General features: G+C 36.4%; 1 protein-coding gene across 2 annotated transcripts in view; it reads right to left on the bottom strand.

Annotated features, from left to right (window-relative positions):
* Positions 1-618: 618 nt before the first annotated feature.
* The window catches only part of EPHA3 (EPH receptor A3), a gene marked incomplete at both ends in the record, with an annotated part of 372,586 nt that continues 353,516 nt past the window's right edge, over positions 619-19,688 (bottom strand). For both annotated transcript variants that reach the window (XM_081236000.1, XM_081236001.1), the window contains 2 exons: positions 619-724; positions 7,436-7,591. In XM_081236000.1, coding sequence (XP_081092126.1) covers positions 619-724; positions 7,436-7,591 — 262 coding nt within the window. The remainder of the gene's footprint in view (positions 725-7,435; positions 7,592-19,688) is intronic.

Here is a 19,688-nt window from a genome sequence, read left to right as displayed (position 1 = left end):
TATGTACTTTTCTTCAAAATTAAAACATTTTTTACACGGTAATACTTAAGGAAGCTAACAATTAAAAATGTGTAGTACTTAAAACAACTACAAACTTCATTTTCATATGCCTTTTAACAGATGAAAGGGAATAATACAATGAAAAGGTAGTAAATATGGCCAGATAGTTTGAGGTATGAATTCCTCTATTTTGTCTGCTTTGAAAGAAACAAAATACCTGTTACAGATTTCTTCTGTGTATAAAAATATCACATCTTTTCTTTTGTGGCTATTTGTAAACAGAGCCACCATGTTCATGATGTTATTTCACTTGTTTTGCTTTTATGATAGTTTATGATCAATGGCTCTATGCTAGTTCATCATTTTGCGCTGCAGAATTTTGATTTAATCCATCAACTAATATCAAAAAGCAATTACAAAACAAAATATACCCACCCACCCATCCACTAAATGATAGGGGAAAATAAAGAGTTTTTCAATTCCATTTTAAGGCATTTGTACTCGTATCTGAGTGTCTTATTGGGCTTGGAATGTCCACCAGTATTTCCAGTGTTGACATCTGTCTGCAGAGTGACGCCACATCTTCCACAGCCACCACCTCCTTCCAGAAATAGCACTTTACACTGGGACTGGACTATTCTTTGATTGTGTTTCTAGAGCTTTAATACTACTGATGATCTTCTTCTGTGGCCCAACCACAGTGACACCAACTTTTTTCATGTCACTGTAAAAAAAAAGGAGAAAATTTCTGGTGAGAATCACGGTTTCCTGGATAGTATGTAAATAGGAGATTTTCAATTAACAAAGCTTGTGCAATTATAGATCCCAATGCTTTAGACATAATTTTCTGATTTTTGCACCATTTGTATATTATATCCTGACTATTCCACCTCTATTCTTGTGTAAGAGTATAGATGGTATAGTGGGTTGTATAGTGTTCCCCTCAAAATTTCTGTCCATCTGGAACCTCACCATGTGACCTTATTTAGAAATAGGGTCTTTGCAAATGTAATTAAGAGAAGGGTCAAGATGAGATCATACTAGATTAGGATGGACTCCAAATCCAGTGAGACTATCCTTATTTGAGAAAGAGGACACACAGGGACGCAGAGAAGAAGACCATGTAAAGATGGAGGCAGAGATTGCAGTTACTTTGCTGGGATCCATCAGAAACTGGAAGAAGTAAGGAAGGATTCCTTTTTTTGGACTTTGGAGCAAGCGTGGCACCAATCAAGCCAATACCTTGATTTCCAACTTCTGGCTTCTAGACTGTGAAAAAATAAATTTCTGTTGTTCAGGCCAGTAAGTTTGTGGTAATTTGTTATGGCAGCCCTAGGAAACTAATGCAGATGGTCACACATTCTTTTGGGGCATTACCTGTCTCCCTTAAATCTGGGCCAGTTTGGGGACTGCTTTGACTGATGGAATAGGTTTGAAGTGACATTGTATCAGTTTCTGCACTCAGATCTTAAGATACTAACAGATTCTACCTCTTATCTCCTGAGACACCCTCTCTAGGCCCCAGAGCTGCCATGTGAGAAGTATGACTACCTTGAGACTATGATATCAAAGAGGTCATCTGTAAGCACTTGGTCTACAGACCCAGCTATATGAAGCTTCTGCACCAAGGCAGACAAGATTGAAACCATCTCAAGCCCTCTGGACTAGACCAGATGCATGTTAGATGAATACCTAATTCAGTACCAACACCAGAGCAGAAGAATCACCCTCCTGAGCTCTGCCCAAATTCATGACTCACGACACTGTGTATACAATAAAATCATTGTTGTTTTAGCCTTTTAGTTTTGAGGCAGTTTGTTGTACAGCCATAGATAACTGGAACAATTTCTTTAAAGCAGAAAGTTCTTTCAAAGTAGAAAAAATGGCAAGGATATTTCTCTATTTATCAAAATTATTAAATTTAAAATAGTTAAAACTCAGAAATAAGACATTAAAATAAAGATTATAAGAGCATATAGAATTTCATTTGGGGGAAAAAAGACTTAGCTAAACATGTGCAAATGATTAATTAAATATTCTTTTTTTTTTTTTTTTTTGCAGTATGCGGGCCTCTCACTGTTGTGGCCTCTCCCGTTGCGGAGCACAGGCTCCGGGTGCACAGGCTCAGTGGCCATGGCTTACAGGCCCAGCCGCTCTGCAGCATGTGGGATCTTCCCGGACCGGGGCACGAACCCGTGTCCCCTGCACCGGCAGGAGGACTCTCAACCACTATGCCACCAGGGAATCCCCTATTCTTGATTTAAGTAATTCATTCATACATTTCATCTCTTTCAGGTCTTTACTCAAACATCCCCCTCTTATGAGATTTCCCTGATCCTCCTATTTCATATTGTAAACGCTCTCTGCACTCATACCTGCACCACTTCCTATTTTCTTTTTGTTTCATTTTCTTCCAAAGCATTTATCATCATCCAGCATATTGCCATTTTTTCTTGATTTATTTTTCTTTACTCTCTATCTTGTCCCACAAGAAGGTGAATTCCATGTGAACAGGGATTCTTGTTGGTTTTATACTCTGCTTATCAACCACACCCTGAACAATGACCCTTATTTAGCCGGGGCTCAACATGTACTTACTAAAGAGTGAATCGATAGTCCAAAATATGTTTATCTGGGGAAGTTGATAGAGGATTAAGTGTCACTTGGCAAGGAGTGCTAGGCAGACTGAAAGTGAAAAGAAGGAAAAGTACATACATGCAAATTCATGTACACACACAGATGGAACCCCTTTATATTGAGCATTAAAAAAAGAATGAAAAATTGGGAATTCAATCTCACTGAATTGAACTAATTGATTTCTTAAGAAGTGAGTTCCCTGGGGTGGGGGGTGGGGAGTGGTGATGTTGGTGGTGGTGGGATGAATTGGGATTGACATATATACACTAACTTGTATAAAATAGATAACTAATAAAAACCTGCTCTATAAAAGTAAAATAAAATTCAAACAAAAAAAAAACCGAGTTCCCAAGCAATAAAGGTGTGCAAGAAGACAATAGGTAACTACTTAAGAAGCAGTTTACACATTATTTAAGCATCTGCTGCATAAAAGTAATTAAGGCTCAGTTGCATTCCTATCATCTGAGCTGGGGATGAAATCCTGATACCCTACAGGTTACCCCCCTGCTGCCATTCAAGGGTCTGATAAATTCTCTATGGACAACTTGTATTTTGCCTGAGGTCCTCTCTGATCACAGTCTTCAGCTACCTTGCTTCACCAGGAAGGCTAGTGGGGAACTATGGTGACATCAAGCTTGCCACCCTTTGTGTAACTGTGGATAATGAAACCTTCGCTTAGAGTAACGTAGTCTATTTATGTTGACCCCTGCTTTTGAGAAGGTGTGCTCTACAGGATTTTGATTCTTTTATAAGGATACCATGGATCTATCTTTAAAATGAACAATAAACATTTTCCTACTCATCCTCAAACTATAACAAAGTCAGGTTATGAATCTAAGAGCTAGAAAACAAGACATATAAATGTATATAAATCAATAGATCCTCACTGTTTTTGTATTTCTTCTCTCATCTTTCTTCCAATTCTATATCATATTTTTTTTATAACTTCCTGATTTTTTTCTCTGTCTCTTCCTTCTCCCCTTCTTTACAAGATTAAAAAAGAAAATGTAATCATGGAAAGCAGAGAAAAAAAATGCTCCAAGATAATATACTAATTTCCTGAGCTCACTGACAAATTGAAACATAGTATTATATGCTATGTTGCCTGGCCCTTATTTCCCCTCTGGAACTGAAGCACCAATACCCTGGCCACTGGAAAAAATCAGATGCTGCAATTTTGCAGACCAGCTTCGGACAACTCTGAAGGGCCAGCCAAGCTCTAGGACACTTGTTCCAGTAGGTAGGACTGAGTCTTCTCCTTCAGTCCAAGGCCCACTTATCATTTCTTTATGGATGTATGTCCCAAGGGCACCTGAAGAAATCTTCTGCATAAAACTGTTTCAGATTCAGTGTCTGGGAACCCAACATAAGCAAGTAGATACATAATTTTGTTTATATTTGATGCAAAGGATTATATTGGAAAAGGGAATTACAGTAAATATCCCTTTAGGTTATGCCTTAACTTGAGTTTTTATGTACCCTCTACCTTCTTTTCCCCCTACCAAAATGTGTTCTACCCACCACCCTGCCAAGTCCAAAATCTCTCTAAACATCCAGCTGCTGTAGTCTCAGTAACACTCCCCATACGCTTATCTCATTAGGACTACCCTATTCAGAAGAGCAGTGGAAAAGTTCAAGACTAAAGAGCAGCTCAAGATTGAGACCAGAGGTTAATAAGCTATCTGGTACTTCAAAGGCAAAAGGATAGGTGATGATACTTTGAAAATGGCATCCAAGGGTGCAGGATAATGACATGTAGCAATTAATCTGTCTCCTACTCATTCCACACACTTAATTCTCTCTCCAGTTTCTACAGTCACTCTTGCCCTTTCTCATTCTCTCGTTCCTTCTCACACTAACCTTCCTAAATCCATCCTAAGCTATGAAATAATATTTTTAAACAGTATGTTGACTGAATAAAACTGCACATTTAAAAAAAAGTTTATTTGAAAATTAGATGACTTGAGTAGCTGGCCTAAAAATGAGATCCCTAAACTAATTGAAATAAGTTAATATTTATTTGAGTATGAAACTCTTGATCTTTTCCTATGATTCATAGTCTGGATAGTAAAAAACAAATGTAATATCCTTTTCAAAGTATCTCTGTCTTATTCTAGGAGAATCTCTGGAGTTATTTGGTCAAGGGAATCATTTCTGAATTGACTCTGTAAGACACAAAGAAAATAGGGATTGGAAGGAATCAAATTCAAACAACAAGCCTAAGACTGCAAAAGGAAGAATGAAATATCGAGTTAAATATTTTACAGCACTTAAGGTGAAAATGTTGCCTCACCAAATTTTTCCAAATTTTTAGTGTATTAAATATTTTTTAATTCTCATTTTTATAATATAAACAAGGGTAAGTATGAGGTAGAGATTGCAGAGACCCAAAAAGTAAACAACTCTTTTCAAGGAGTTTTAGGTCAATAGATGTTAATTCTGTGTTGTCCCTGAATTGAGGAGAAAGGACAGAAGAAAGAACATTGAAATACAGAGAGATCTGAAACCATCTGGGTCAGTGTGAAGGGCCAATCTAAAAGAGCCGAATCTCTTAGGAAAAACCAGTTTTCATTCTTCGTGAATGTACACTCACAGCTTGTTTAAATAATCATAACAATTAAGTGAAAATATTCTAACCAGCCAAAAAGAGCTTAGCATCCAATACTGTACTGTTGAGACAAATATATCCCTAACTTGGAAGTGTAACAAAGGCTGCCACTTTACCTTTTTAAGCAAATAGCTTTCTGACCATATTCATAGATTGGAATATCTGACTATATTTAAATTGTGAGCTAGCAGTTAATCATATTAACAATGTTCTGCTTCATCCACTTCAATATAGTGTTCCATTATCTAAAAGCTCTGAGTGTTGATATTTTATTGAGAATAAACATTTGCCTTTGAAACTCTGTCAATGGTGTAGAAAATTTTAACTTTGTGCTTGTTCTTTGCTATGCTTCTGTGTTCCCAAACTGTTTACATTACTAAAATAAGAACTTATAAAAATATTTAAATACATTAATATATCCTGGGACTGTGTCTGATCAAAATAACTACCATAGAAACCCAAAACACATTGTTGATTGGGTCAGAAGTGTATTCAACAGATACTACATTCTATTTTAAACAGGAATGCCAACACATATTAAGTAGACTAGTGTGAGTTTATTTTCTAAGAATGAATTCTCCTCTTCAATAATAATATTCCCTTGCTATAGATCCTTTTGTGATGTTTGTGTTTCTGAATGGTATATACCATAAATGGTAAACTTCTTTACCTATTTGTTAGGCACTTGTATCTCTATTAATTACACTACACACCCCTGTTTGACATCTAATCTATAGCTCTCCAAGGTGATTTTTTTAAATGATTGACAGGATGACAATGAAAGTCCTTAAATATTCAACAACATTTAAATACTCAAATATTGGATATGACTTAAAGGAACTTGAGAGCACAAAAGGGTTTATTTAATGTAACAAAGATCAAAGATAGAAGATTTTGACTCAAAGATGGATACAGTTTCCAAACAGACCTTGCAAGCTACAAAATTGTGGACAACTTTTGATGTATCTGCCCCACACAAAACCTCTTTCTTTGGAGCAGTCCTTTATCTTGCCCTCAGGAAAGGACCCCTAGAGTCAAGTTCATGCTGTCTCACTCTTCTTCCTTTGAATAGAAATGATTAGCTCATGGCAGACATGACTTTGGAGAAGCCAGTCTATAAGCAAGACTGAGGCCATCAGAATGTCTCTCCGGGGGACTTAGAAGAAAGAGAGTTGGACCCAGGTCAGTTGAATGGCATATCAAGGTTGTATGATCTAGGGTTGAGAGAGTCATTTTCAGCTATGTGCATGGGAAAACAGAAAAAGTCACTGTGTAGAAAAAGAAAGAATGAGGCAGTCTCATTGGAAAGTGAAGTAAATTGTCTCTCATTCACAGAGAGATGAAGAATATGGCTTTCAGTTTTTCACTTCCTGTTCCCAATTAGCATACCTGGTGAATGAGGATGAATTTTATGGATTATTCACTGTGTTCTCTTGATTGCTTATAAATCCCCTCTCTTTAAGGCCATGGGTTTCTCATATCAAAGAATTCCTATTACCAAAGTATCCCTATTGTACCACAGGACCGCTGTCTAAGATGTATAGCATATTATACTTGATTATTATTGGCTTTTAACACATGAAATCATAAATTAATACTAATTAATATATATTAATTATGCATATTCTCTCTTCCAAACTGACCATAAGCTTTTTTAAGGAAAACCATGTCTTAAACCTATTTATAACTTTATTTTCTAGCATGAGATCACTCAGTAATAGATGACGGTATGTTTATTTAATAGCTATGAGAACTACTTTTAGACTTTAGCATGTTTCCCTATATATCAGGTTATCCACTTAGTTCTCAATTTTCCATTTCCATAGAGGTTAGGCTTTGTTAAAAATAACAGAGAGTCACAAATGTGAGGATATACAAATCATCATGACATATCTGCTTATGTTTTAAATTAGGGGCTTGGGTCCTTTGGGGTTGGGTGTGGCTATGTATCTGTTGGTCTATCTGAAGGAGATCATAGTTCAATGAAAACACCTATTGTGGGGATCTAGCATGAGAGAGGAAGACACATCAACACACCTCAATCTAGAAGGTGTCCTTGACAAAGACCCAGGATCCAGCTCAGTGGTTACAGGAGAAAGTTAAGTACCTCAGAGATTCATCTGTTATTTATAATACATTAATCCTAAACACATATGTCCACTAGAAAGTTCAGTCAAAACTTATTCTTACTCAGTGGAAATCTTGGCTATGGTGTCACAAGAACTGTACTCTACGCCTGTGAAGATTTCCTTGCAGTGCACTGGCCGGACACCGTTAAGCCAGTCACCTGTTGTGCGGAAAGTAGTAATGTCGACGTTGCTTTGGTCCAGAAGAAGGTTTGATGGCCTACAAGAAAAGAAAATACCAATGGGAGAGAGATCAGGAGTCAGCAGAGTTGCTGCGTGTCAAAATTCGACACCAACATCAGCAGGAACTTCCAGACTTCACGTAGCATTCCTGTTTATTTGTGAAATTTATCTGCCATGAAGTCTTCATCTACTCAAGCTGGCAGCTTGCAAGAATACTGTGTAATTATCTTGTCTCAGTGCTCCCCTTCTGTACTCACGACTGCTTTTTAAATTACTGAAACTTTGCCAGTGAAAAGCATAAATAGATCTATACATACTTTTATAATTTAATTTGTTTAACCATTAGCAAAGATGGTGATAATTTAGGTTACAGTTATAGCTGACACAACACACTGAATACTCCTCTGTCTGCTTTGGTGGATGGATTTGGTTTCCAACATTAAATCCTGGCTACTGGATGTTCATCTGTAGACACTGTGCAGGTTGCTGTCTAAGGGACAGTTTGAACAACTTGGACTATACTTACAGCAGGACATAAAGTCAGCACAGACTTAAATAATGTCACAATGTCATTAAAAATAAAACTTACAAAAAGAATAGAAAAAAGTAGATGAGTAACAATAAGTGAAATTCTCACAAATATGACAACATCAGATTTATAATATATATACAGAAGTAGATGATAGATAGATAGGTAGACATTGTGACTACTTTTATTGTACGATATAATCAGAATTAACAAGAACTTTTAGGATTGCTTTATATAATTACTGGTCTTACTATAGATCTATGACCAGCTGCAAGATCTGGTGAATCAAAGGAACAAAAGAAATGGAGGAAACCATATTTTCATCCCTGAAGAACCAAGAGAAGCATCCTATTGGTAAACTGCTTTGGTTGCCTTTTCAGCTCTCAGTGGCCTCTTTGACTTGTCCTTTGACTCATAAGCCTGGAACCAGTCACCAGTGGACACTTGATTGTCCTTCTCTTTATTCTTTCCTCTTAGGATGGGAGCTTGAGTAAATAGTAGTTATGAAGGCCTTTGCTTTGAGATGAATAATAAGAGTAACAACAACAACAACAGAAATAAGGATTATATTGAACATTTATGAGAACTTACAATATTAAGCATAACACATAGATATGAAGGACTTTAATCCTTACATTAGTTAGGCACTGATGCTATGCCCCTATAATATATGTGGAAGTTAAAACTAAAATTAAGTGACAAATCAGAGTCCTGCCCACATTTAAGAGGAATTTTTAATTGGGAGGTTTCCATTGCTATTTTAAAAAAATTTTATTGGAGTATAGTTGATTTACAATGTTGTGTTAGTTTCTGCTGTACAGCAAAGTGAATCAGTTGTACATTTACATATATCCACTCTTCTTTAGATTCTTTTCCCATATAGGTCATTACAGAGTATTGAGTAGAGTTCCCTGTGCTATACAGTAGGTCCTTATTAGTCATCTATTTTATATATAGTAGTGTATACATGTCAATCCCAATCTCCCAGTTTATTCCTCCACGCCCCCCCCACCAGTGACCATAAGATTGCTTTCTACATCTGTGACTCTATTTCTGTTTTATAAATAAGTTCATTTGTACCATTTTTTAAGAGTCCACATATAAGTGATATACAAATGGCCAAAAAGCACATGAAAAGATGATTCACTAATTATTAGAGAAATGCAAATCAAAGCTACAATGAGGTATCACCTCACACTGGTCAGAATGGCCATCACCAAAAAACCTACAAACAATAAATGCTGGAGAGGGTGTGGAGAAAAGGGAAACCTCCTACACTGTTGGTGGGGGTGTAAATTGGTATGGCCACTATGGAAAACAGTACAGAGGTTCCTTAAAAAACTAAAAATAGAACTACCATATGATCCAGCAATCCCACTCCTGGGCATATATCTGGAGAAAACCATAATTAAGAAAATACATGCACCCCAATGTTCATTGCAACTCTATTTACAATAGCCAGGACATGGAAGCAACCTAAATGTCCATCAACAGAGGAATGGATAAAGAAGATGTGGTACATATATACAATGGAATATTACTCAGCCATAAAAAAGAACGAAATAATGTCATTTGCAGCAACATGGCTGGACCTAGAGACTGTCATACTGAGTGAAGTAAGTCAGACAAAGACAAATATCATATGATATCACTTATATGTGGAATTTCCATTACTATTGATGATATTTCTCCAACTCACTCCCTAATATACAAGACACGCTTAAGTGTGAGGTTAAGATTCTGAAATCTGAATGAGCATGCCCTGAACCTGTGTGCTGTTTTTCGGAATACAAGATAGGATTGTAAATTCATTTGGATTTTGATGGGGAGACATTAAATTTATCTGATAAAAATAAAATTTTAATTAATTAAAAATAAGTTTAACTATTTATTTGATAAAAATGAAAATTTAACACAATTTTAGTGCTCTGTTTAAGAAAACACTGAGAATGTGACAGTTTGGTTCTGCCTATATTTGCATGCTCTGTGGAAAATATAGATCAATAACTAGTTCCCTCCCTGTCAAGATTTGTGAAGTGGAGACATCTGAATGTGGAGGACTTTTCAAACTTCATTCCATTAGACTAAATTCAACTGCTTCAATCTTCTCTATCTCAAGTGTTTGAATTATAAATTAAAAATTAAAAATTAAAATTATGGAGTTCGTAATTTGTATTATGTGTTACGGTTTAGTTTTAACTAATCCTCACAGGTTATCTAAGAGAAAGAAAGAAACAGAAATTAGGCACTATTTTACAAAACATTAATTTTATTTCCTTTAGGGATACCTAGAACATCATAAAATATAAATATAACATTTTATATGTTATTCTCTTCTGGAACATATACATAAATAATTTTCTACAATTCTTTAAATTACCCACCTGAAAAGAAAAAAATAGTTTATTTTTTAAATCATTGAAAATGTCTTATTTTTTTTTTTCCTAAGAACTTGAGGAATTACAGATATAGATATACAACCCGGGGTCCAAAACGTATACATTATTCTTGGGTTGTTTTGTATGACCATCATGAATGACATAGCGTTGGTCATTGGCCAACATTAGATATAACATTGGACCCATTGGATAAGACTTGGAATCAGTAAACAAATTTGATAGGAGTAGCATTATATCAGATGTGAGAAAATTTTATAAGAAAAATGAAGTGAGACCTAGAAAGGAGACAACAAAGTACTAGACTATCTACAGCATGCAAGCAAACACACATACATACACACTCACACCCCACAGCTTGAATTGCTACAGTAGCTGAAGCACAGAATCTAATGTCGACTCTTGTTGACTCTTGGTCCCATGAATAGCAATACTTTTTTATTTATAGGTTTGTGGGTATGAAGAATCAAACCCCAGGACATATATTCAGAATATTATGAAGTATGGCTAATAGCAAAATGCAGAATTTTCCCCTCTAAATTCAAAATGGTTTGTATTTTTTAACTCAACAGTATAGTCAGACTCAACAAGAATTTAGAGAAAATTAGTATAAACAAATTGAAATAAAACAGGATGTGCGGATTAAGGATTAGAGTGACCCCAACTGAGTCTTTCTGTTTATTACTTGGATCAAAGTATAAGGAAGACAAAGAGGGACCTAATTTTAATGCCAGTGACCTAGGAATAACCAGCCCTGCAAAGTATCATTTTTCCACTTCCAGGATTTCTCTGGGGAATTCAAATAAAAATTGGTTCCTTTCCTCCTCCGAGAGGACATCTGGTGAGTTTATCAATGGATAGGAATTTGTCTCTCACTGTGAAGAGCCTGTGATGTCTCTTCATGCACACCAGGGGAATGTGGGCTTTTTGAGCAGCTGCAGGCATTGGCGTTTTTTTAGACCCAGCCCCAGACATTGGGTCTGAAGGGGAAATTTATAGGCTGGGTGATGTGCACTGTGAGCTCACACTTTTACTAGAGAAATTAGATAGGTTTCAATCCGTGCAGCTGTAAACGATGTCCTGCAGAGTTCCACCTGATCTTTTACAGCTTTTCATAAATCAGTACCTACTGGAGACAGACTGCAGTCATTAAAAAGAAATCATGGAAATTACATGTTTGCTCAGGGGAAACAAAAAATAACTTTCTTCCCTTTCTTCCTCTCTCCTTGTATTTAGTTTTGTGAATTATTCTTTTGTGGATTTTCATACTGCTACATTAAAGAGGTACACGTATATTATTTTCCCATCAACTCCTATTTTATCTGTAAATGGTCATACCAACTAGCACCAGATACTGGGGAACAAATGTCAATAAATAACTGCTAGTCCCAAGAATATCTTCTCATAATGATCTTTTTTTTTTTTTTTTTTTTTTTTTTTTTTTTTTCTTTTTCTTTTTTTGCGGTATGCGGGCCTCTCACTGTTGTGGCCTCTCCCGTTGCGGAGCACAGGCTCCGGATGCGCAGGCCCAGCGGCCATGGCTCACGGGCCCAGCCGCTCCGCGGCATATGGGATCCTCCCAGACCGGGGCACGAACCCGTATCCCCTGCATCGGCAGGCGGACTCTCAACCACTGCGCCACCAGGGAGGCCCTCATAATGATCTTATTTCAATATTGCACTAGGATTCTAAACTCTAAAATTGAATGTTAAGTTATTCTTTTATACCATAAAAAGACTCCTTTGGGTTTACAGAGGGCTTTATTTTTTATGTATTAAAAATACTGAATAATACACATTTCTTGAATGAATAAGTAGATGCCTACTGAGTCTAGAAGTAAATATTAATAATATTGGAGGTGTATTCTATACCACTATAATTACCTGCTTTTTGTCTGTGGTTGTGAATAGTTTCAGGGGCCATATTAAAACTTAAGGGTAATTTCTCAAAGGCAAAATGTTAATTATCTCTACCTTTATTATTGCCTGATATATAAAATAGTTATATACTTTTTCAATACCTTTTATAATTTATTGTTAACATTTTAATTTCAAATGGTGTCATTACATTTCAAGGGGAAAATTTTGTACTTGCCAATTTTTTAAATGCGAAGTTTTGATTTTTTTATCTCTAAAGTTAGAAATTCCAGATAGGAATAAACGAATTTAACTTGTCCTCAGTAACTAAAAATAATTTTAAGTATATATAGTTCCCAACAGGAGACTAGTATATAAATAACACATTAAGGAGGAGTAAAGTCATTGTGTTTATTTTGATTGTCTCTAGGCTTTAAGGACAAAAATCTTAGCAGTTATAGCTATTACATCTGGTTTAATTTCTCCCAGTGGTAAAATTACCTTTGATTTTTAAGATTAAAAAAAAAGAGATCACCTGGGTATTTGAAATATTTGCTTCCCTCTAAAATGTTCTGTATCATATTTGTTCATGAGGAAAGTCACCCTGTCAGTTTCAGAATTGGAGGTCAAAGTCATTTTGAGAAACAGATTGTTTTTTGGTCATCAGACTTCTCTTAAAGGACATAATATTTGTCAAAACAGCAGTTATTCTCAAAAAGAATTATATTATGTTCTTTTAGAGATAAGAAGTATTTTATTAATGCTAATTTAGTGCCATTAACAGGTAAAAATTACAAGTACTGCTTATTTTTGTTCCTATTTATTCTGCAACTTAATAAACATAAATCCCTACAAGTTAGCAATCAATGCAATGGAACAATATACTTAAAATCATTTCAATTAAATTAACTAAGTATAATTGGGTCTTCAGAATCTTTGTCTAAATATTTTAAATATATTGTTTAAATCTTTATACCATAAATTCCTTTACCTTCACTTTAGAACCTTATCCCAAATAAATTGAATGTATTATTTAATTCTTTATGCCCAAAATTTGTATTCTATAAATTTACAATAGACTTGAAGAATCCAATGCCCTGGCACGTGAAAATTTTGTGAATTTAAAGAACACACCTATTTCACTTTATATACATAAATATTGAAAAAAGAAAAAGGCATCTTACTGCCTAAATAGAAATGAATTAATTCATCTGTTATTTTTCTCTATTTTTAAGCCTTTAAAAATTTTTAATTTAACTACATTCACGAAAGTAATTTAATCAATTTATTTAAATCCAAGAGATATATTTTATACATAATGTAAAGCTAATTGTCTATTAAATAATATATAAATATATGTAATAAATAATCATATTATATGTGTTACATAAATGTATATTATATAAAACTAATCTTCAAAATAGTTTCTTTTAAAAATGAATTTTGGGGCCTCCCTGGTGGCGCAGTGGTTGAGAGTCCGCCTGCCGATGCAGGGGATACGGGTTCGTGCCCCGGTCTGGGAGGATCCCATATGCCGCGGAGCGGCTGGGCCCGTGAGCCGTGGCCGCTGGGCCTGCGCGTCCGGAGCCTGTGCTCCGCAACGGGAGAGGCCACAACAGTGAGAGGCCCGCATACCACAAAAAGAAAAAAAAAAAAAAAAAAAAAAATGAATTTTGCTGGCTTCCCTGATGGCGCCGTGGTTAAGAATCTGCCTGACAATGCAGGACATGATTCGAGTCCTGGTGCAGGAAGACCCCACATGCCACGGAGTAACTAAGCCCATGAGCCATGACTACTGATCCTGCGCTGTAGAGCCTGGGAGCCACAAGTACTGAAGCCTGCGCACCTAAAGTCCATGCTCCGCAACAAGAGAAGCCACCGCAATGAGAAGCCCATGCAAGGCAACAAAGAGCAGCCCCCTTTCCGCAGCTAGAGAAAGCCTGTGTGCAACAACGAAGACCCAATGCAGCCAAAAATAAAATAAAATAAAATAAATAAATTTAAAAAATAAAATGAATTTTGTTTATCTTTTAATGTGTATAACAAAAACATGTTGTGTAGTAGAGAAAATTTATCATTCTAAGGCCATTTTCTATTTATTTTTCTAGCAATATTTTCTATCAAGAATATCTTTAAGAAAAATTTCTCTACTTCTTTTTTTTTTTTTTTTTTGCGGTACGCGGGCCTCTCACTGTTGTGGCCTCTCCCGTTGCAGAGCACAGGCTCCAGATGCACAGGCTCAGTGGCCATGGCTCACAGGCCCAGCTGCTCCGCGGCATGTGGGGTCTTCCCGGACCGGGGCACAAACCCGTGTCCCCTGCATCGGCAGGCGGACTCTCAACAACTGCGCCAGCAGGGAAGCCCTCCAATTCTTACCCAAAGGAAGGGAGCTTTACTTTTACCCTTTTATACATGTGTATTATGACTATATTTTTCATTTTTTTCTGAATTTCTCAAAAGCATTATTTTCACATTGCCTTTTCCTTTTCATCATCCAATTATAACTAAATCTCTTAAAATTTCATATCTCATCTATCACTCTAAAAGAATCAAAATAGTTATCTAAGGAGTATTCAATGTCCTTCTCATTGCTTATTGAGTGGCTTTTTTCTTAGTTGTCTTTTTTTGCCTACGCTTTTGCACCTTTTGATAATACAGTTCATTCTATCCAGTTTTGGAAAATTCCTTGGGCTGTGGTTTCTATGATGGTTGAAGTCTCATTCCTAACTCTGGCTGTTCCTGTTTCTACCTACCATTTCATATTCTTCTGCTCTGTAATTGGTACCGTTCTCCAAAGCTCTAAACAGAGACCACTTTCTTTCTCTCTGGGTGGAAGTGTATGCAGTGGGTTATAGTTCTGAGATAATAATTAATGTTTCATACATTTTTCCTTCTAGGATTGCCACCTACTGGCTTGATTGGCCCTGTAGTCCCCTTATAAGGAGCTTGAAATCTCCATAAGCTACCAGCACACCCTGCTACACACTGTAGAAGCATTCACTCATTTCAAACAGCTTCTTGGCTCTTGTAGAGTTTTGAGGTCATGACTTCTGCACTAAGGGACTGAGGCATTTAGATGCTTCAGAAACACTCCTGGCCACAGGGCAGCACAGAAGCAGCAAGGGGAAGTTCAAAAGTTCAGTCTGGGAGATTGGGGGAGGAGTGTGTGTCTCAGTGTCAACCTATGTGAACAAACACCCTCCACTCTTCACTGATTAAAGTCTCCCTATAATCCATGGGATATGAGAGCTTTAACTAGAAATTAAATTATTATTAGGAGAATACAGATGGATAGATTGATACTTGTGGTGAAAATCAGCATGACTAGACCAAGATTTGTGCCTTCTAAATACATTTCTAATGGTGTTTTTTAAAAATTGTTTGCAGAGAGAAGGCTCCAAATTGGATGCCTAGCTTTAATCTCTCCCCCAGCTTGAGATGTAAATTTCCAACTTGTTGTAGGACTCACTCTCATTGTGTCCGAAATGCTCATTTGCCTCACAGAGCTGTTCTTCCTTCTGCCCTTCCTAGCTCTGTCAGTGGGAGCACTGTTCTCAGAGTCCTCCTTGTTCACTTGGAAGTACTCTCTGATACTCTCTCTGTCACTCTACACATCTCATCAGTCACCATGTCTTATAATACTTCATTCAATTTTTTGAAGTTACACCTTTTCTTTTTATTTTCTATGCTCTACCCTAGCATAAATCCTTCCCAAGACTACTGAAATCACCTCCCTACTCCTTATCATGAACTATTCCCCTCCAGCTATTCTAGGTATAGCTGCAGAGAACTATTCCACAGGCACAATGTAATATAGCATTTAAGCATCTTCAATGGCTCTTCTTTTCCTCATGGACAAAAGTCCAGATTTCTAAAGATGACATTAAATCTTCCATTATCTGGTGAAACCATCTATCAGGCTCTTTCTCATAATTTCCTTTCTTACACTGTATTATAGCAGAAATATATTATGCAATGTAAATGGAAGTTTCCTAAGTTTTTGTGTGTTTTACTTTTTTGTACAGTATTCTCCTAGCCTGATATGATCTTATCTTGTTATCTGCTGGTAGAAATTTCATCCATCATCCAAAAGTCACTTCTTTGCAACTGCCAGATAATCTGAAAGCTAAAAGTAAACTCATCCTTCCTTCATGATTCTTACAACCTTGTCTTCTTGCTGTAATAATTACATATTCTGAGGGATATTACAGTTGACTTTGAACAACACAGGGGTTAATTTATAGTCGGCCCTCCCTATTCTTATCTCTTTTCGGAGGTTCCTCGGCATCCTCAGGTTCAACCAACCACAAACCCTGTAGTAGTGTAGTATTTTCTATTCAAAGATATCTGTCTATAACTGGACCCATACAATTCAAACCCATGTTGTTCAAGGGTCAATTATATAGTATTTCTGAACTTTTCTTTTCCTCCTATTTTCAAAGGCAAGCTGTTGCAGTCGAAGGTTGTGTCTCTTTACCTGTATAAGCTCCACAGGGCCTAGTAGAATGCCTCACACAAAGTAACTGCTAAACAAACATTTGTATCTTCATATTCATATAGTCAAAACTTCAAATTTATTCATGTCTTCTCCAATTACTCTACTTTTAGGAAAATAAATCAATTACCAGAAAACAAACATAACATAAAATTTAATATAACTTCCCCTCCCTTCTTACCACTTCTTGCAACATACAAGTCAGTTTTTAATCTGGTATACCCTGACCATCTGCTTAAACACCTTCCCTACTTCCAGCAGTGATATTCACAAAGACACTCTCACTGTAAGATTCTTTGGAAATGTTTCTGTTATGAATCATCAACTCTAAGGAAGGCTGAAGAGTAAAATAATGCATTATAGAAATATTTCTGTAACAGTATATGAAATAAAATTTGCCATAAAACTAACTAGACACAGGCAGACTCTGGAAACCAACATCCCTATAAAAAATAATAGAATGATGTTGTTTTTCCTAAAGGACTTTATAGACATAATTCTATATATTGTTCTAAATAACTAAGTCATTGAGAAATTTGAATCCTTGGTGCCAGCCACAAACTCAAATTGAGACGGTCTCCAAGTGTGTTGAGGGGACTGTTTCTGGAGTTGAGCTGACAGAAAGGGAAACATGAGATTTGCTTAGGAGAAAATTTTAAGCTTTTACCATTATGACTAATGTCTGTAGAAATCTGTATAATGAATAGGAATAAAAGTAGAATATTTGTCTAAAAATTGTATGTCTGTTGAAATGGAAATTTATTATTATTCCAGTAAATATGTATTCATGTGCTTAACAGATATGTATTGAATTTCCAGTATCAACATGGTAATACAAAGGCAGCATGGCATCTGATCTCATAGGGCTGAGTTAATTGGAGGAATGGGTACATAAAAAGAAAATGCACACAACTGAATTAAAATTATGATGAAGAACGAGGACATAGTGGCCCATGAAAGAATAATTGTGTTGACCTTTAAATCATGTTGCCAGAGAATGCCTCAATTAAGACAAGATATAGAAGCTGCTTTCTAAGGGAAGATGAATGCAAAGAAGAATCTTAAGACAAAGAGAACAGCGTGTGCTACTGTCCTCATGTCTGAAATGCTTTGACTTTCTGAAGGAACTTGAGGTTGGTCACTGAGGCTAGAGTACTATTTAAGTGAAAGTAGCACAGGTTGAAAGGTGGAAATTCCTCTCCCCCAACAAAGCAGTTGCGTAAATCAAATAGTGTCACATCTCTGCTTTAAATGTCTTAATGGGTTCCTCATGCATTTCAAAAAATTCCAAAGTTTTCACCATGACCTGGGTAGCCTCAAGTGTTCTGGCTTCTGTTTGCCTTCTTGTGACAGACTCTTCCTTTCCCTACTGCTCTTCGGTTATGCTGTTGTCCCTTTGCCACTTCCTAGAACCTTCCAGACTCATTTGCAGTTTCTTTTTCCTATGCCAAGATCCTTTTTTAAAAAATATTTTAATGGAGGGTATGGTTCTTTATAAATCTGGCTTGGACTTCCCTGGCGGTCCAGCAGTTAAGACTCAGTGGTCCCAATACAGGTTCAATCCCTGGTCGGGGATATAAGATCCCACATGCTGCATAGCACAGCCAAAAAAAAAAAAAAATTCTGGCTCTTTTCCTTTTTTTAGTTCTCAGCTCAAATATCACCTCCTCAGAGGGCTTTTTCCTCAACCACCCTTTATTAATCTATCACAACCTTTTATTTATTTCCTTCCTATAATCTGTGCTTGTCTATTATCTACTGTACATCTTCTGTAATGTAAGCTCCAGGATGGTAGGGACCATATTTGTCTTCATCACTGTACTCCAGCGTCTGCACATGCCTAGCACATAGTAGCTTAACTTATAATAAATAGTTGTTGAAAAAAGAAATGACTTTGAATAAAAGAAATTACATTGGAGGAGCAGGGTTAGTAAACAATCAAAAAGAATGTAGATTTTTTTCCTAAGTATAATAGAAATTCAAAATTGGTTATAAAGAGGTGACTGAAATTATATTATATGTATATAATTTATCAATATATTTTTATCAATATATAATTTATCAATACATATATTGATAGGAAAATTCTGAAGGCTCTGTGACAAGATGTTTAGCGTGGGACAAGAATGGAAGCAGGGGACACATCAGGAGGCTACTGCAGTACTCTAGATCAGAAGCAGAAAAAGTCATAGGAGAGAGTGTTTGCAGTGAAAAGGGAGAGAAATGGATCACGTTGACCCAGTGATCACCTGGATCAAAGTGTGGAGAGCAAGAAAGAGGTACCAAGACTGGCTATAATCCTGAATGTGTAAATGAATAGGTGCTTGGAAGGCAGTGGAAGGATGAGGCAATCAGGAGAAAATAAAAAGATAAAATTTGAATATTAAGTTTTGAGATGTGTGTGAGACTCTTACTGGAGAAGTTTGGCTGTGAAGGGTGATAAAAAAATAAGGAAGTAGTTGGCAGAGATGTGGGGCTAGCAGAGGTGATGTTGACAAATAACATCTTCTAAATTTCCTTGATGATAAAAATCCCCTGGAGTTTTTATCAAATGTCCAAATTCCATTTCCCTTTCTTGCAGATTCCAAATTAGTAGCTTGGGTTAGACCTTGATGTTTGTGCATTTAATAAGTTCTCCTGATGATTCTTGTATTAGGGAAATTTGAGAAACATCGTAATAATAGAACATATTTTTATGGCAATAATCTTGCAGAAATAAAGAGCCTGCATATGCAGGAGAGAGAGAAAGAGCCTGGGTATGCAGGGGATAGAGAGAGAGAGAGAGAGAGAAAGGATTTGCCTCTGACATTGAAAGGACACTTCCTCTCTTTTAATTCGAGGTAAGAAGAACTTTCCTC

Source organism: Mesoplodon bidens, assembly GCF_964165515.1.
Source record: "Mesoplodon bidens genome assembly, chromosome: 5".
In the NCBI taxonomy this organism is placed as follows: Eukaryota; Metazoa; Chordata; class Mammalia; order Artiodactyla; family Ziphiidae; genus Mesoplodon; species Mesoplodon bidens.
Note: the sequence above shows the minus strand (reverse complement) of the source record. Positions and strands in the feature narration are given on the sequence as shown.